The following is an 18270-nucleotide window of genomic DNA, read 5'->3' as shown; positions in this document are numbered from 1 at the left end:
AGAGGGAAGAGCAAGTGTAAAGACCCTGAGGCAGGAACTAGTCTATATGATGGAGCAATAGCTAGAGGGCAGGTGTAGCTGGAGTGGGAATATGAAAAGAGGGGTAGGGGGGAGGGTATAGCTCAAATGGTAGAGTGCATGCTTAGCATGCACTAGGTCCTAGGTTCAATCCCCAGTACCTCCACTGAAAAGGTAAAAAAATAAATAAACCTAATTACCTCCCCACTGCAAAACAAAAAATTAAAAAAAAAAAAAAAGAAAAGAAAAGAGGGGTAAGAGGTGAGGGCTGCATCAGGTAGAACCTTGAAATCTACAGGGAAAACTTCAGATTTCATTTTGGGAGAGACTGGAAGCCACTGAAGGGCTTTAAACAGGAAAGTGGCATAACCTGATTGAGGGTCTAGAAAGATCCCTTGGGCTGCTGTCAAGAGAATGAATCATAGTAGGGGAAGAGAGAAAGCAGGGAGACCAAAGGGAAGGCTGATGATACAGTCATCCTTGTAGGAGAGGCTGGCATCCTGGACAGAGCAGTGTGTCCAGGAGACGAGCAGTGGTTGGAGCCTCAGAGAAGTGGTTCCAAAAAAACCCCATAGCCCGTTAGAGCTGAGGGCTTTAGAGATCCTAAAAGAAGACAAGAGCTTTGGAGTCTATCAGTCCTGGACTGGAGGCTCCGCTCCACACATTCTGGCTGTGAGTCCTTGAGCAAGTTGTGATGCCTCTCTGAGCCTTGGTTTTCCCACCTGTAAAATGGGTGTAATGAGATAGCCTGCTTCCAAGGGGTGTCTTGAGGACTTAGTAACATGTAAATAAAGCATAGAGCACAGGGCTTGGTGCTTAGTATACAGTCAGTGAAGTCACAACTCAACTACCCACATTTATTGATAGAGAAACTGAGGCCAGCTCTAGCTGAGAGGTAGACAGAGGACTGGAAGAAAAGGAAGCGGAATTTACAGAGTAAGTCATATACCTACAGAGACTAGAAATAAGATGAATGAGTAAAGTGGGCCAGGAACGTGAAAAATCATGTGGCCACGTCTGGCCACCTTGCTTTCCCACTTTTGAAACAAATGTAACACATGTACCCACCTAAAAGGGCTGGTGGCCCAGCTCCATCTGCCTGCTGCCCAACTGTGCCAGACACCCCATTTTTCAATGGAAGTTAGAAATCCAGATTTTTATGTGAAATCTCCCAAATATTTAATTACACTTTCTAATTGCTTCTGGAGTACAGGAACACAGTAAATCTTTACATGTTGATCTTGCTATTATTTCAGCATCCTTGCTATTATCTCCTCCTTTCTGATCCTTGCACAATTTCTTTCTTTTCTTGCTTTGACTAGGTCTCCAATATAATGTCAGTCACAAGAGCAGACATCTTTGTCTTATTCCTGACACAGACAGAATACATCTCACCTTTCATGACTGCAGTCTTTTAATTTCATTATTTTTCAACGTTGGCTCATTTTTTTCAAACGCTGTGAATGCCAAAGTCTATCTGTAGGCAGAATTCAACCCATGGGCTGCCAGTTTGTGATCTCTGCTTTATCTGAATTCTCTGAGTTGTGACAACAACCTCATTGGGTGAGTACTATACTCCCCATTTGATGTATGAGGATTCCAAGGTTCAGAGAGGTTAAGTGACTTGCCACAGTCACACAGCTGGGAAGACGCAGAGCCAAGATTCAAACTCAGCTCTGCCTGATGCCAAAATCTGTGGGACCCTGGATGCCCAAGTCTGTTCCTCTTTACAGTATACTCTGTCAAGCATCTTGGGGCCCTGTGAGGGCTCCTGGGGCCCTGGAGAAGCTCTGTCATCAACTTTGAGTGACCCTTGACCACAGGCCTTTCCCTCTCTGGGCCTCAGTCTCCCCATCTGCCAACTTAGGACAGCTTCAGCTATGAGAACCCCAACATTGCCCCAGCCTCCTCTCCCACAGTCCAACTTCACACCTCTGTTAAATACTAGACCTGATCTTGATATGGCCCTTGTTTTAGGGCCTGGCTTGGCCACTTACTGCTGTGTGACTTGAGGCTACTAAACCTTGCCTCATCTCAGCTGTAAAATGGGATTTAAAGTAGGACATACCTTAAAGTGCTTAGGACACGCCAGGCATGTGATAAGTGCCTACTAACTCTTAACCCTCATGATTATTGTTAAGTACAGGCGTGTGTACATTGACAGGAAGTAGAGACAGAAATATAACTTAAGTAGTTGTATTACAATGGAGATGTGGTCTCTAACATTTCTTTCACTATCATTGTTACAGTTTAAAAAAATGTTTAATGCACCCATGACTCTTCCATTACAGAGAAAAGAGAGTATATTCATTGTAGAGAAGAAAATTCCTTAACCCAACATCCAAGGCTCTCTCTGATTCAACATCAACCCATACTTCAGTAGAGCAGAGTGGCTAAGGGCACCTGAAGGCAGGCCACCCCAGCCTGAATCCCAGCTCTGTGACTTACTAGCTGTGTGTTTGGGCAAGAAACTGCCTCTCTGTGCCTCCGTTTCCTCATCGACAAAATAAGGAAAGTGACAATTCTCACCCAATGGGGCTGACATGATATGATATAAAAGTCTTAGCACAGCATCCATCCTGTGGAGGCTTGAAGCGTATTAATAATTATCATGATCCACCCACCTCCCCAAGTCTCTGTCATCCTAGACTATTCACCAGGCCCAGAACATAACAGGCCTTGCATTGTCATACCTCGAGGTCTTTGCTCATGCCCTGCTCTACCTGGCATGCCTTCGTCCATCTGTCCATCCAATATACTCTGTGTCAAGGCCTAGATCAAGTGTTAGCCTCCTTTGAGACTTCCTGTCCCCACTAGTCCCTCCTCCGGCCTTTCTGTGGGCTGGGTACGCTTACCACACTCACCCCTCAGCTGTGCACAGCTGCCTTACTCATCCCTCCTCCTGCATCATATCCTTCCTGAGGATATGAGGAAGTTCGACTTGCTCTGAGCTCCAGCCTCAGACCCACACACAGATGTCTGAGGGATGTGACAGCCTTCAAGGAAACCCAGTGATAAAACTGAGTCTGACAGTCCTCCCACAACCTGCCTGGTCCACTCTCCAGCCCTCAGTGTCCTCTCCTGTAACTAAGGCAGAGTGGCCCAGCAAGGTGGGGGTGAAGATAAAGGAGAAAACATTGCTCAAAGTCCCTTTTCTCCCTTTCTGTCTCCCAGTGAGCCTGGTTTGCTCCCCACTGGACGAGCTGGAGGCGGGGAAGGGAATGCTGGATGTGGGGGCATCTATGGCCATCCAGAGATCTCTCTGGCTCTGGTCAGTTTCTGATTCCAAAGGGTTTGGGGCGAGGCCCAACATGCTGCATTGTCAAAAGTGAGCACAAACCCCTTCCTCTGTGTGTTTCCAAGGACACATTCTGAAATAATTGTCAGGAAGCACTAAACCTCTCTAAGGCTACTGGGGTAGTGCAGTTGTGTGTAAGGAGCCATGGGACCCCTCGGCCTGCATACGCTTTGGAGGAATGTTGCCACCTAGGGGCTAAGAACGGAACTGCCAGAGCTAGGGCCTGAGCCATCTGGACACACATTTTGATATAAACATTTATCGAGCACTTTCTGAGCACTGAGCACTTCCTGAGTGCCAGGCACAATACCCAACCCTTTTCACATTTCATCATACTGGATCCCCATGACAGCCCTATGAGGTAGTACTGTCCTAAGCCCCACTGTACAAATGAGGAACACAGGGCTCAGAAAGGTGAAGTGACTTACCCAAGGTCACACAGCAAGTGAGTGTCAGTGCTTGGATCTGAAGCCAGATCTGGCTGATAGCTGCACTCTAACAATGGTAGATACCCAAGAGCCTCCTATATGCCTACAACACAGAGTGGCCAGGGGATGCTGTGAGGAGCCTCATATGAAAAGGTCCAGCAGATCAGGGCTCCAACCACATCAGGACTCCTGAAGAGCAGCTTGATCAGAGACTACCCCAAGGCAGCCTGGAGGAGGGATGGGCGGGCTGCCCTGTCTTCTGTCTCAGGCAGCTTGACCACCAGCCTGGACCAGCCAGACCCTGGGCCACTCAGACTTCGCCGTCTCTCTTGCCATCATCCCTGCCTCAGATTCCAGGATGCTGCAGGGCTTTCCAGCAGGATAGGAGACACAGCGGGGCGGCCATGGGCTAGGGTTTACAGATGACATTCCGAAAGGATTTTGACCAATGGCTCACTTCCATTGGGAAGGATCTCTAGTCTGCTCTCAGAGGCCCTAGACCCAAAGGTGAGAATCAGGCAAGACCCTGGGAACAAACACCAGGGGTTTGTCATTCTGAGGCCTGGATGTAGACGGGCACAGCAAGCATGGTACATGGGCCCTCAGCCCCTGCCTGCAGCTCTGCCAGTGCCAGGTTGGAGCCCAGGCCCTCGGCATGCCCAGGCACTACCAGCTCAGGTTCGCCCCCCACCGTACCCCCTACTACGATGGACAGCACAGCATCCGGCTCCGAGAAGGGGGGCTTGCCTGGGGCGGCCTCAGGCACTGGCCCAGCCTCTGGGTCCTTCAGCTCCTCCAGCCCCAGTGGGTCGGGCAGGGGAGTCACCACCTTGTGCCCTCCACTGCTGCCGCCGCGGGGGGCTGCCCTCCTCCGGGGGGGCCGCCGGGCTTGCAGGTCCTTGTCCTTTTGGGGGCCGAGGCGGCAGCGGTGGTCCTTGAGGTACTTGTGGCGGGAAAAGCCCTTGGCACAGCCAGCACAGCGGAACTTGTAGTTGCCAGTGTGGGCGCGCTGGTGCTCAGCGAGGTGGGCGCGGCGGCTGAAGGACTTGCTGCACAGGGCGCACTTGTGGAGCTTCATGCCTGGGGAGCAAGGGGAAGGCAGTGAGAGGCGCCCAGATCCTCTACCCTAAAATGGTGCCTTGGCACTTGGAATAAAACCCAGTTTCTCAGCTTGTTCTATAAGCATGGATGTGATCTGGGCTCTGCTCCCTCCGGTCTCATCTCCGATCTTCTCCCAGCCACTTACTCTGTGCCAGCCACACTCACTCTCCTCAAATGCCTCTTGGCCTTTGTACTTGCTGTTTCTCTCTGCCTGGAATAGCATGCTCAGCCCCCAAACCTTGGCTAACTTTGCCAGGTCACCATCATCTCTCTCCACTCTGGTCTGGCCCCTTCAGACCATTCCCTACAGAGCAGCTAGAGAGGTCTTCATAAAACCTCTCCATGACATTCCCTGCCCCAAATGCCCCAGAGATTTCCCAAGTCTCCCACAAAGCCATATGGCAACTGACAACCCCCTTCACCTCTCAGCCCCATCCCCTCCCTCTCTCCCCTCTTGTTCTCTGACACCAGGCCTCCTGCCCACCTTTCCTTGCCTCAGACACCGGCCAGTCTCTTCCCTGCCTTTGCATTTGCTGTTCCCTTACCCTGGAAGCCATTTCCTGGCTCTTCTCATCCCTCAGACTCAGCTTTCATGTCACCTCCCCTCGGAGGTCCTCCCTGATACCCACCTCCCCTCTTTCTCTGCCCCCTCACTCTTGTTTATTTCCATCTTTGCACTCAGCATATTTTGCTGTAACATACTTGTTTGCTGTTCATTTTTGATCTCTGCCACTAAATGCTAAGCTTCCCCAGGAGGGCTGGGTGGCGTTCTGCCTGATTCCCCCATGGCACACCCCCAGTGCCTGACACGTGGTAGATTCTCAGTAGTAACTCACTGAATGAATCACTGGTGCTTCCATGTTCACCATGAAGTCAACTCCATCCCACACTCAGCCTGCGCCATGGCTCCCTCAGCCTTCCTGGGATGATGGCTCAGAGAGGGGCAGTAACTTGCCTGAAGCCACACAGCAGGACAGTGGTAGTGTCAAAAATCAAGGCCAGGCCCTCTGTCTCCAAGTCCTCAATCTACTCTCCAAGTTTTCAAACTTTCTTTAGCCCCTAAATCCTTTCTGTAAACCAGGGGTTGTTAACCAGGGATGACTTGACTCTCCAGGAATCTTTTGGCTTGTCCCCTGGAGACATTTTTGGTCATCACAACTGTGATGTAGAGGCCAGGGATGCTCCTAAGCATCCTACAGTGCACAGGGAAGCCACCCACGACAAAGAATTATCCAGCCCAAAATATCAATAGTGCCAATATTGAGAAACTGTGTTCTAGACCAGATGGTATGTGGAAAGCCAGCCAAACTGCTCTAGGAAAGCAGCAGCCCCAGGGAAAGCTCCATGGAGTCCCCAGGGAAACTGAATAGTGGTAACAGAGACCCCTACTCCACACCCCAGCTGCTGTGCTCTGCCCAGGAGACCAAGGAACCTCCTTGGCCTTATTTGGGACCCTGTCAGAATTGGATCTCCCTCCACACCTGACCCACACCTCGATCACAGTGGGTGTCTCTCTGATATACAGTCATCTCCTCTCGAGTCAGCTTCCTGGGCGACTGTGTCTGACTCACCTCTGTACACCTGAAAATCCTAACACAGGCTGCGCTCACGGCTCACGGGAGTGAAAGTCTGTTGGCTGGAATGTACCAGGCAGCGATAATAAGCCTCATGGGATGTGTCTGCTCTTTCTGGGGGGCCTACCCCAGGGGGCCTGAGCTGATCCAGACCCTCTGGGAGGTCCAGGAGCGACTTACCAGAGTGGGAGAGGATATGAGCCTTCAGTTTGTCTGGCCGGTTGAACTCCTTACTGCAGCCCGTGTGTGTCCTAGAATCCAAAACACTGATCAGGAGCGCTGGTCAGGATTTTCTTGTTGGCTCCTCTGCTCCCCTGGGCAGGAGGGACTCCCTCATCCACCCTCAGGGCTGGGCAAGGAAGCAGGGGGCGGTGGGGAGCAAAGCAGCCAGGCAGGACCCAGGACAGGACAAAAGAAGAGAGGACCTTCAGCCTTCAGCCCTGCCCCTCGTCTGTCCCACAGCTGGGTCTTCTGCCCCCTCCCACCCACGCCACTCTCTACTTACGAGAAGGGGCATTTGTATTTCTTGAATGGCTCATGGATCAACATGTGTCTCTTCAGTTTGTCCTTGCGGTTGAATGCAGACTCACACACTGAGCATTCGTAGGGCTTCTCACCTGCATCAGGAAACACAGTTGGGGGACCAAGGGTCCCATGAGAGGGAATCTGAATATGGGGTACAGGAGTCCCCACTAGAGGGCAGTAACTCCTCTAGGGAGGTGGCCTGGGGGAACACAGCCTCTCTCATTCCTCCAGACTCTGTTTTGCCAAGAAGAGGGGGCTTTTTCAGATAGGATGGTCAGGAAAGGCCTCTCTGATGAGGTAACATCTGAAGTGAGACCTGAGGTGGTAAGGGAGAGAGCTATGCAGAAATCTGGGAGTGAGGGTCCCAGGCAGGAGGAGAGGTGGGGGCGCCTGGTGTGTCTGAGGAACAACTGGGAGGCCTGTGTGGCGGGAATGGAGCAGGGGAGGGATAACGAGGCAGAAGATGAGGTAGGCAAGGCAGCCAGGCCCAACAGGGAGGCCCTGGAAGGCCAAGGGTTTTACTCTGAGCAAGATGAGAGGCCAGCAGAGGGGCTGAGCAGAGGAGGGACAGGATCAGACTTGAGAGTTTCACAGGCTCCCTCTGGCTACATGGAGAGAACAGCCTGAGAGGGTGAGGGTGGAGGCAGGAAGGAAGGAGGCTGGTGCAAGAGATGGGAAGTGGCCAAGTACAGGCAAAGTCCAGAAAGCAGAATCGGCAGCCCTGCCAATGGCCTGGCTGTGGAGCGTGAGAGGAAGAGAGTCAAGGATGAGTCTAAGGTCTGAGCTGAGTGACACTTGCTGAAACAGGGCCCACCACAGGGCCCTTACACCTTATCTAGTTGAATCCTTGCAACAAATCATCAGGAAAGTACTAGATGAGAAGACTGAGGTTCACGGTCTACACCTGGTATTTGGGGGGACTAAGATTCCAGTGCAGCAATGTGCCCAAGCCCACCTGAGATGCCCCAGGTCATCTGCTGCAGAACTCATGGGCGGGGCTGAGGGTGGGGCGTGGAAAGCAGCTCTCTCCTTACAGGGGTTATGGGTCACAACCTGCCCTTTGAAACAGGGCTATTACTGGAATGTTTTATTTCCTGCCATTATTTCCTCTCTGTTCTCCCTCTGGAATGAATAAAGTACTTTTGAAAGATCCCAACCCAGTGACTGAGGAAATTCTGGTCCTTACAATGAAATGTTCTGCAGTCACTAAAAAGATTAAGGTCAGTCTGTGTTTCCTGATCTGGAAAGATCTACTGGCCATATTGCTAGGGGGAAAAGAAAACCATAGGACAGCTTAAAACAGTCCCACTTTTGTTAGAAAAAAATACAATCCTCATCCTCCAAAAAAGCCCTGGCCATATGTGTTTGAATATACACAAAATATGCAAGGAGAAAGCTAGGGAGGGAACACACCAAACTCTCAGTAGCAATTAGGATTTGAAGGAGGAATTCAACATTTTTCTACAGGTACTTCAATACTGCTTCCTTCCCATATGCTCTTACAATAAGCATGTATTACTTTTGAATAATAATAATTTTAAAAACCGTGAAGAAAGCAATTTGGCAATATCTACCAAAATTGCAAATGCATTTATTTTTTTTCTTCTTTTATCGTGGTAAAATAGACATAAAATTGACCATTTAAACCATCTTTAACTGTACAGTTCAGTGGCATTAAGTACATTTGTATTGTTGTGCAGCCATCACCACCATCCATCTCAAGAACTCCTTCATGATCCCAAACTGAAACTCAGTACTGCATATACATTTTAACTTAGCATTTCCATTGCTAGGAATATACACTACAGATAATGCTCCCAAAAGCTTGTCAAGAGACCCACACAGCATTATGTGTACAAACTAACAGCTGAAAAAATAATTTAAGTGTCCATCCACATGGAAATGATTAAATCAAAGATGATAAATGCACAATAGTACGTAGCTGAGAAAAAGAAGATGCTAGTAGAAACATCTTCAAGGTGCATTGATAAATGAAGTAAAAAAGGTACATATAGAGTTATAATATCTGCTCACTTGTGTAAAAATAAGCAAGTGCTTTGTATAGAGGTAAAATAAAACTAGAATGACCCAGACGAGACCACTAACAGCAATTCTCTTTGGGGAGGGCAATTAGGAGTACTTTTCAAATTGCAAACTCGAAGTCACAACCTGATGGTGGTTATTTTAAAAAATAAAACTATATGGATAGAAAATACTGTCTTGTGAAACTCTTGTTTCAATACACTTTGTGTGTATATATGTGTTTCCTGGGTTGCATGTAAAATGTATTTTTTACCATACATCACAATAAAAACCAAACCAAAACAAAACATTACATTTGGATTGTCCATCTGAGGTGAAAAGGGGATTTGTTTCACATATATGCTTTTATCCTGGCAAAGATTTTCTCCTCAGGTTTTCTCCATGTTTAGATCCTTTTCAGTGGAAAACAAAATAGAATTTTTTAACTAATAAAAAAAATTTTTAATTAAAAAAATAAAATGTCAGCATGTCTCAACTGGGGAACTAAGGAGAGGTGGTTTTATTCAGGTTTGGGAGGGAATTTTGCATGGAGAACAGCACCCCCACCTCCAGGGGCTCTGAATGGTCCTGGGGGGTGACTGTCAGGGGCAGAGCCAAGAGTCCCCCAACAGCCTCCAGAGGCTCATCTCTACCCTAGTGTTGGTTGGAACCCCTTGTTCACTTGAGAGAGCAGGTGGGGAGGAGGCCAGGAAGGAGATGGGGAGGGGGATAAAGAGAGGGAGGGGGAGGGCCAGGAGGGGGATGGGGAGGAGGAATAGAGAGAGGTTGGGGGAAGGGGAAGGGGGACTGAGCAGGAGTTGGTCGGGGGGCAGGGTACCCACCTGAGTGGATGTGAGCGTGCAGTTTGAGGTAGTGCTCCCGCCGGAAGAACTTCTTGCACACCTGGCACTTGAACCTGCCCCCACTGCCATGGGTGGGGAGGTGACGCCGCAGGTAGCGCTCACAAGGAAACACCTGGCAGAACAGGAGTCAGCGGCGTCAGGTCTGACTCACCAGCCCTTGCCACATTCTGAGCTCAAGGGGCCCCTCGTTACCAGCCCTGATGGAAACACCTTCCTTTCTGCCCACCAAGGACCAGGGCCCACAGTACCAAGCTGAGCCCTGAGGACGTCACAGCTCCCAGTCCTTACCCAAAAAACACACTCAAGAAGCTCTGAGCTTCTGTCCAGTCTGTTTTTTCTGTCCAGAGAGGCTTTCTCTCTCAGCCTGACAAACTCCTACTCTTCCAACTCAGCTGTCACTGTTTCTGTGAAGCCCTCCATGACTGCTCAGTGCCATACCAGGCAAAGCAAATCCTGCCCTTGAATATGCACCCACATTTTTCAAGTCAGCATCTAACCCACTGAATCACAGCCCTTCGCTCATACGGAATCTCCAAGACTGCGGAGAGGGGTTTTTCATTCCCCAGCACAGGGCCTGAGTCAAATGAATGATGAGCAAAGGAATGAATGAAAAAATGAACAAATAACTGAAGAAATAAATGGAAAGGTAATGAAAAGCCAGAAAATACAGCAGCCAAAATCTCCTTCCTCACCAGGCATAGGAAGGGCATTCATTTTTTTTCATTCCATGTGGTCAAGGGCACAGACCCAGCTACTTATTAGCCCCACCATTTCCCAGCTGGGTGACTTTTCTGTGCCTTGGTTTCCCTGTCTATAAAATGGGGCTATGCCTACCTCCTAGGGTTAAATGAGTCAGTTAAGATAACATGCTCAGAACAGTATCTGGCATGTGGTTCTTGCTAATTCATGATAACTTTTATTCGGACCACAAATTTCAAAACCCCAAATTAGGCTGTATAATAAGAAACATCTACAATGAGGGAGAAGTGAAACCAGGGCTGTCCCGGAAAATCTTCCATGTAAGGTTGTAAGAAAATGAGTAGAACAAAGAAACCAGTTAAACACATCAGGGGGATGCAATCAGCAAAATCCAGACTTCAGGAAACTCCACAGGACCAATGGCCCAGTTTCTTCAACAAATAAATTAAAAGGGGGAAAAAAAAAGAAAGGAGCACTGATGGGGGGAGCCTGTAGATTAACAGGAACTTGGGTCTATCAACCAATCACAATATATGGGCCTGATTGAAACAAACAAACTTTAAAAAAATTGTGATGTTTTAGGGACAAGTGGAAAATGGAACACTGTCTGGATATTTGATGACAATTAAGGGACAATGAGGGCTTTCAGATCCACTGAAAAGAAGAACCAATAATAATAACAAGGACAACAAGACATCAGGAAGCTGGAGGCCACTGTTCAGATGCTGGGTCTGGTCCCATGCGGTCAAGGGCTCATGAAGAGGCCTCACTCATCAGCCTGGCCTGGACCGCTCAGCCCAGCAGCAGATCCAGAATGGTCACGGGTGGTGTCCAGTGGGTAAGACAGGCCAGGCAGAGCTCTCACTCTTCAAAGATGAAGTGCTGTCTGGGGAGACAACCCCAAACTTGGCCCACATGTACTGAGGTAGGAGAGGAGAAGGAGATGGCAGGGTCTTAGGGGGAAAGGGCAGGGGTTGTCACCTTTTGGCAGTGCGGGCAGGGGAAGTTGTGAGTGGCAGTCTGCAGGTGGTGCTCCAGTGCCTCCGGGGTGGAGTACTTATTAACGCATTTGACACACCTAAATGAGAAGGAACAGAGAAGTGAGAGAGCCACGTGTGTACTGGCTGGATCCCTGGGGCTGGGCTCTCCCAGCAGACGTGGGAGTCAGCCCCTCCCCTCCTCTGACATCAGGAGGCAAAACCCTACAACTAATTCATTCTCCAATCAGTCCACTCTTTTTGCTTGCCACTGTCTCCATCTTGGTCCAAGTTGTCATCATCTCTAGCTCTAGGGCATGAGCAGTAGCCTTCACCCTGCCCTAACTCACACCCTGTAGTCCATTCTCCACAGGGGAGTCAGCAGGAGTCTTTAAAAATTAAAATTAGACCATGTCACACTCTTACTTAAAAGTCCCCACGTTGACTTATAAGGCCCTACTGGTCTGACCAGTCATACTTCCACCTTCACCTTTCTCCACTGTCCATCACACATACTCTGCTCCAGCTACCCTGGCCTCCTTAATGTACCTCGAACACACCAAGTTCAATCCCACCTCAGGGCATTTGCACATGCTGTTCCTATGATCTGGAACACTCTTCCCGAAGTCTTCTCCTGGGAGGCACCTTTCATCCTTCATGTCTCAGCTCAAATGCTATGTCCTCAGAGAGGCCCTCCCTGACCACCCTGTCTCAAGCTGCCCCACAGCCCATCCCTAGCCACTCCCTACTTTGTTACCCAGTTTTATTTTCTTCTTAGCACTTATTACCTGGAATTATTTTATTGATTTACTTACTTGATTATTATCTGTCTCCTCCACCAGCAAGTGGGCTCTGGAGGCCAGGATCATATCTGTCCTGTTCATAACCTGTCCTGAGCACCAGTGACAATCTGTTATATGAAAGAGTCAGACAGACAAGGATCCAGGCCTGGCTCCTTCCCATCTCTGACCCTCAGTTTCCTCATCCATTAAACGGGGTAGGAATTCCAAATGGACCTGCCCCTCAGTCATTCTTAAGATTATCACAAGAGTCAAAGGACACAGGGGTGCCAAACAGCTCATAAACACAGTCTTCACTCTTAACATTATTCTGGTTAACATGCCCCCAAAACAGCAGTTTCAGGCCACAAGCCACTCTGAGGAAAAGACCCCACCATGAAAACATTCACCAGCAAATGGATCCACTTACAATGCAGCACCAGTGAGGCATACCAGAGGTAGATGGGCAATTCATGCCAAAAAAAGAAATGTGTGCCCTGCCATCTGTACGCCAGGGCCACTGGGAAACCTGCGGGCAGGCTGCACCTGTGGTGGGCCCCTCTCACTCCACACCCTGAAAACCACAGGCTAAATGCCTCCAGATGGAAAGAAAGAAAGAGGAGGTGGGGTGGGAACAAAGCTACCAGGAAGGCAGAGGGCTCGCAAGCTTGGTGGGAGGAGAGGGTGGGAATCGCACAGACTTTGGCAGTGGCAAGGAGGCACAGGTTTGTGTGGGAGGCGGCTTAGCTTAAATACCATTGAAATTAAACCTTCCTGCCAGAAACGCCACCTGAACTGAGTCATGCAAGGTAACTCCCCAGTGACGGGCTCAACCAGCATCAAGCATCTCCTGGTACAACGTGGGGAGAAATACATAGCATCACTTGATACTCCTGCCAAAAGTGCTGATCCTAGATCCACCAGGAGGTCAAATCAGAGAAACCCAAACCTGACTTTGGGGCCAGCAGATCCGATGGCTACAAAGGCCCTCTGACACTCTAATCCTGGCAAGAGAACCTGAGAGAAGTGACTGACTGCAATCACAAGGCTATCAGAATTGGGCTCAATCCTCAGCCTGAAAACTCCAAAACCAGAGCTATGAGGCTTCCAAGGTCCTAGACAAGAGTTTCAATTCCAGCTCTGTGCTGACATTGTTACTCTGGTGGGCAGGTCACTTCTCCTCTCTGAGCCTCAGTGCCTTCACCTTCAAAACTGGGAGAACAACACTGCTATGGACTAAACTGTGACCCTCTAAAATTCATATGTTGAAGGGGGTGGGGGTTATAGCTCAGTGGGTAGAGCACATGCTTAGCATGCACGAGGTCCTGGGTTCAATCTCCAGTACCATGATAAAATACAATAAATAAATAAATAAATAAATAAATAAATAAATAAATAAATAAATAAATAAATAAATAAATAAATAAATAAATAAATAAATAAATAAAAAAAATTCATATGTTGAAGTCCTGACCCTCAATGTGTTGGTATTTGTAGATGAGCCTTTGGGAGGTGAATAGGTTTGGATGAGATCTTGAGTGTCAGGTCCTCCTGATGAGATTAGTGTTCCTATAAGAAAAGACCAGAGAGAGAGGGCACCCCCCGATCCCCGCTCCTCTCATATGTCTATAACATTTTGTTACAGGAGCCAGAGCTGATTGACACAACCTACCTCCCAGATTGCAGGGATCAATGTCCCTAAGTCAGAGTTTGGCACATAGTAGGTGCTCCCTTCCTTTTACTTGGCATCGCACCCCAGAGAGAGCCACACAGCTATAGAAACTCACAGATAATCCACAGATTGGAAGGGCAAAAGAAAAAGAAAATGCCCTCTGAGCACAAATGTGAACTATTCATTCTGACTCAGAAATACCTACCCCTTAGCTGGTCAGAGCTTCACCTAGTTTTGCAGCCTCTCTGGCCCCATTCCCCAGTCTCTCCCAGGGCCAGTGCCCATCACCCCATTTCTTGAGTCCCAGTCCCTCTGCCAACTCCTCAAAGTCCTTGTGATTTCTTCAAGGCCCTCATGCCCCAGCCTCACTCTCTCCCCCAGGCCCCATCTAAATACCCCCTCCCACCTCCATTCTACAGAACAGTCATTCTGAACTACTTGCTATTTTACTTTACATCTGTACACTTGCTGTTCCTCCTGCTAGGAACGCACTCCACCCCACCCATTGCCTACCTGGCAAACTCCTACTCATTCTTCAAAAACCAGTTCAGGTATCATTGCTCCTAGGACACCTCTGCCCTATCTCCCACCACAGTACTTCTGTACTTTATATACATATGCTTAGGATTTATGATTTTATCACAGTATATGATAAGAATACATATTTGTTGCCCTAAGCAGCCTATGCATTCTAAACTCAAGGTCTGTATTTACTTATTTCTGAACCCCAGAAGCCTCAGCCCAGAGTTACAGGGGGACCCCATTAACAGAGGTTGTCAGCCAAGTTCCTGCAGATACAAGTTTGTAGAGAGATGCAAAAGCCATTCTAACACGAAAACATTCACTAATGAACTGGAAGGAGTCCCCACACAACACCCCTCACTTGTTTCTCACTGGCACCTATCCCCACGCACTGCATGCTAGGCTTTGGGAGGCAGCTGATCCCAGAAGACACAGGACAAATGCGCAGCAAAATGAACGTGGGGCAAAAATGAGCGATTCCACCAAGTCATGAAAATGATGGTGGGTATCTGCAAATGACACCATCAGCAAAGGAGAGTCTGCAAGAGGGACAGGAAAGCAAAGAAGGTAGAGACACTCCACAAGGATGATCACAGGATTAGTAGCTCCAAAGGGAATGATTTGAAGATCTAAGGACTAAAAGCACGTGGCAAAACTGAGGGAGTCCTTCATCATTTCCACCAAAGGGACCCTTTTTATGACTGAAACAGGAGACTAAAGCGATATACAGGATTCTCAGAAAAAAATCACCCGAAATAAAATCTACACGTGGTTCATCCCTTGTTCATTCCCAGAATCAGCATATAGCTTCAACTTGAATTCTAAATATCATGGATTATAAAACAAATGAAACTTATTTTCATGATTTTTGCTTTCAAATATGTCCTTGTTCATTTTTTCATGTAAGAATCAGTGCATCATTCCAAACTGTAACCTAAATTTTGTAGATTACCAGAAATAATACTATTTTCATAGTATTTTACCTTCGGGGGAAAAATCTTTTTTCTGCTACAAACAAGGAAAGATTGGCTTCCCTTTATTGAGGTTTTTGTTTTTTTTTTTTAGGATAAATGTCTGCCACATTGAAGAATGATACAGGGAGGGCCGGCATCTTTTCCTCCATCAGTGCCAAGGGGCAGAACCCACTCTGCCAGGCTGGATCCCGGGGCCCTTTGAGATGTCTCACTGGTCCTGAGCAGTCAGAATGACCGAGGGAGCAGACCCCAGGCTCTCTGCCGGAAGAGGGAAGTGGGAGGGCACGTACTTGTAGACAGCGTTGTCCTTCCTGGGGCTGTGCTGCGGCAGGAGGCTATGTGAGTACTGATGCACGCCCAGGTCGTACAGTGAGGGGAAGTCCTTGCCACAGAGGTGGCAGCGGTAGCTCAGCTCCTCCTGGTGGCTCTTGATGTGCTCCAGAAATGTGTCGAGCTTCGGGAATGTCTGTGCGCAGCTTTTGACCACACACTTGTACACCTTGAGGGAAGAGGCAGAGCAGGTGAGGGAAGGTAGGAGAGCTGCCTCCACTGCCACCCCCAACCCTGTGGCATCCACCTCAAATGCTGCTGGTGGGAGATCCAACTGCTGTTCCCCTGTGGCCCTGCTGCTGAAGCCCTGGTTTTATTTTGATCAGAAGGTCCCCTCCTCTCAGCCAGTCACAACAGCCCCACGACCCTTCCCGCAGGCTCTGTGTGTCCTAGATATACTTAGAAAAATTATCCAAAACCCAGAATGATACCATCCTGAAAGGATGTGAAAAGATGACATCATGTCCTTCCAATGTCGCACTACAACAGTGGCTCTCCAACCTGAGCGTGCATCATAGTAACACATTGTGCCACTTCCAGAATAACTGATTCAGCTGGTCTGGGTGGCCTGAATACGTGCATTCCCACCAAGTGCCCAGGTGATGCTGAAGCTGCTGGTCCGGGACCTCACTTTGAGAACTGCTGTCTAGCAAGCAGTTAGGTTAAGGCAGTTAAGACACCAAGGGTTATCTCACTCTCTGGGTGATGTGACTTGTTTTGACTGTTTACTGCTGATTAAGACCCAAACTCTAAAGTTAAATGTTCACTTGTAGAAAACTGATCCAATGTAAATGATTTCTGTCATGTGGAAAAGATAACCCCAAAGGTTACGGGTTTTGTTGCCCTGTAGGATATTAACCAGATTTGTGTCAAATTTAGCAATCTTATTTCAGGATTCCTTTTTTTCACTAACATAGTTATATATGGGTATAGATATCAGTGTTTCATATTCTCTTTGACTGGCTTCCAGTTCCCTCATTTACGAGGTAAGTAAAATTCTGACTCATGTTCACTATGCTATTTGTATGAGAATTATGTTATTCACATTTTGAAAATTATACTTTGACAAGTAGTATGTACTCCTTATAGGGTTGTGAGACAGTTAGGGTTGCATGGCATATTCAGGGTTTCAATTCCACATGCTCCTTCTTCCTAACAAAGTGAACCTTCATTTGCTCAGAGTGGCAACATGCCTAGTTAAAACCCTTGATCCCCTGGCTCCCTTGCAACAAGTGTCAGCCATATGACTCCTTTCTTGCCAATGATATCTAGGCAGTAGTCTTTGGGGAAGGTATGACTCCTAGAACAAAAAGGAAAAAGCTTCCTAGAAGTCCTCTCTGACTTCTGCATTTGTCCTGACTAGAATACAGATGTGATGGCTGGAGGTATAGCATCCATCCTGCAACATTGAGGATAAATGCCACATGCTAAAGATGGCAGAGCAGAAAGCCAGGAGAACTCAGAGTCTATGATGATGTATTATCTGACCTGCTATATAAGCCCAACACTGTCTACTTACGGACCTTTTGTGATGTGAGAGAAATAAAACCTGTTATCTATTATTTATAGCATAACAATGCATTCCTAAGCGATAGAACACATTTACTGGCTCTGACCAACGAGAAGGCTACAGAAAGTTTCTGGGAAAGGTTTCCTTGCTCTGAAAGAAGACACGAAAACATAACCCCTGTATGCTCATGGATAATACTGTGTCTGGACTTCTGCTGAGAAAAAGCAACCACCATCACAGGACCACAGGTGAACCATCAGTAGAGGACAAGTCCAAACCCTAAGATAGTAGAGACAAGAGATAGAAACACACAGGGTCTTGTTGCTGAGTCAACTCATTGTCTCAGGCCCAGAGTTGCCCTATCTTGACAGCTTGTTATGAGAGGAAACAAACTTCCTAATTGCTTAAGCCAGTTTGAGTCAGTTTTCTGTGATTTTCCCCAAAAACAGCCCCCCTGCTACCCAGCACCCACCTACCTGCTCATTCTTATGCTGGGTCATGTGGGACTTGAGCTGGAAGTAGGTACTGAACTTGCTGGGGCAGAACTGGCACAGGTAGGAGCTATCAATGAGGACCACCTGCTTGGCCTCCAGCTTGTCACCCTCATCCTCGCCTGCTGAGGGCAAGGCTTGGGGCTGTGGGGTGCTTGACAGGGTCTGGCCCAACCCTGTGGAGAAAGCCAGAGAGGCAATTCACTGAGAAACAAAGAGTCAGGACAGAGAGACTTGCCACTCGGGAAGGATTCCTAGAGCACCCACTGTGTGCTCCGCTGCATCCACCCCGCCACCTACCACGTGCTCGGTGTTGGACGACATACTGAAGGCACTGCATTCATGCGCAGCTGGTGTGCAGACAGAACCGCCCCAGGGGCTTAAATACTGAATATTTACACTCCCATGGATGAATAGCTATTGCCTCCAATCCCCTTGCAGGCCTCCCCCTCGGACACTCTAGACCTCTCTGTGGTTGTTAACAACC

General features: G+C 48.3%; 1 protein-coding gene across 2 annotated transcripts in view; it reads right to left on the bottom strand.

Moving 5' to 3' along the window:
- Window positions 1-861: 861 nt before the first annotated feature.
- Window positions 862-18270, bottom strand: part of ZNF341 (zinc finger protein 341) — a 37244-nt gene continuing 19835 nt past the window's right edge. For both annotated transcript variants that reach the window (XM_032462133.1, XM_032462134.1), the window contains 7 exons: window positions 17769-17959; window positions 15743-15951; window positions 11510-11606; window positions 9809-9941; window positions 6925-7036; window positions 6600-6670; window positions 862-4824 (listed from right to left, as the gene is read on the bottom strand). In XM_032462133.1, the coding sequence (XP_032318024.1) occupies window positions 4295-4824; window positions 6600-6670; window positions 6925-7036; window positions 9809-9941; window positions 11510-11606; window positions 15743-15951; window positions 17769-17959 (1343 nt within the window). In that variant the 3' untranslated portion in view covers window positions 862-4294. The remainder of the gene's footprint in view (window positions 4825-6599; window positions 6671-6924; window positions 7037-9808; window positions 9942-11509; window positions 11607-15742; window positions 15952-17768; window positions 17960-18270) is intronic.

This window comes from Camelus ferus, chromosome 19 (genome assembly GCF_009834535.1).
Source record: "Camelus ferus isolate YT-003-E chromosome 19, BCGSAC_Cfer_1.0, whole genome shotgun sequence".
Taxonomy (NCBI): Eukaryota; Metazoa; Chordata; class Mammalia; order Artiodactyla; family Camelidae; genus Camelus; species Camelus ferus.
This window is presented reverse-complemented; position numbering and strand designations above follow the sequence as displayed.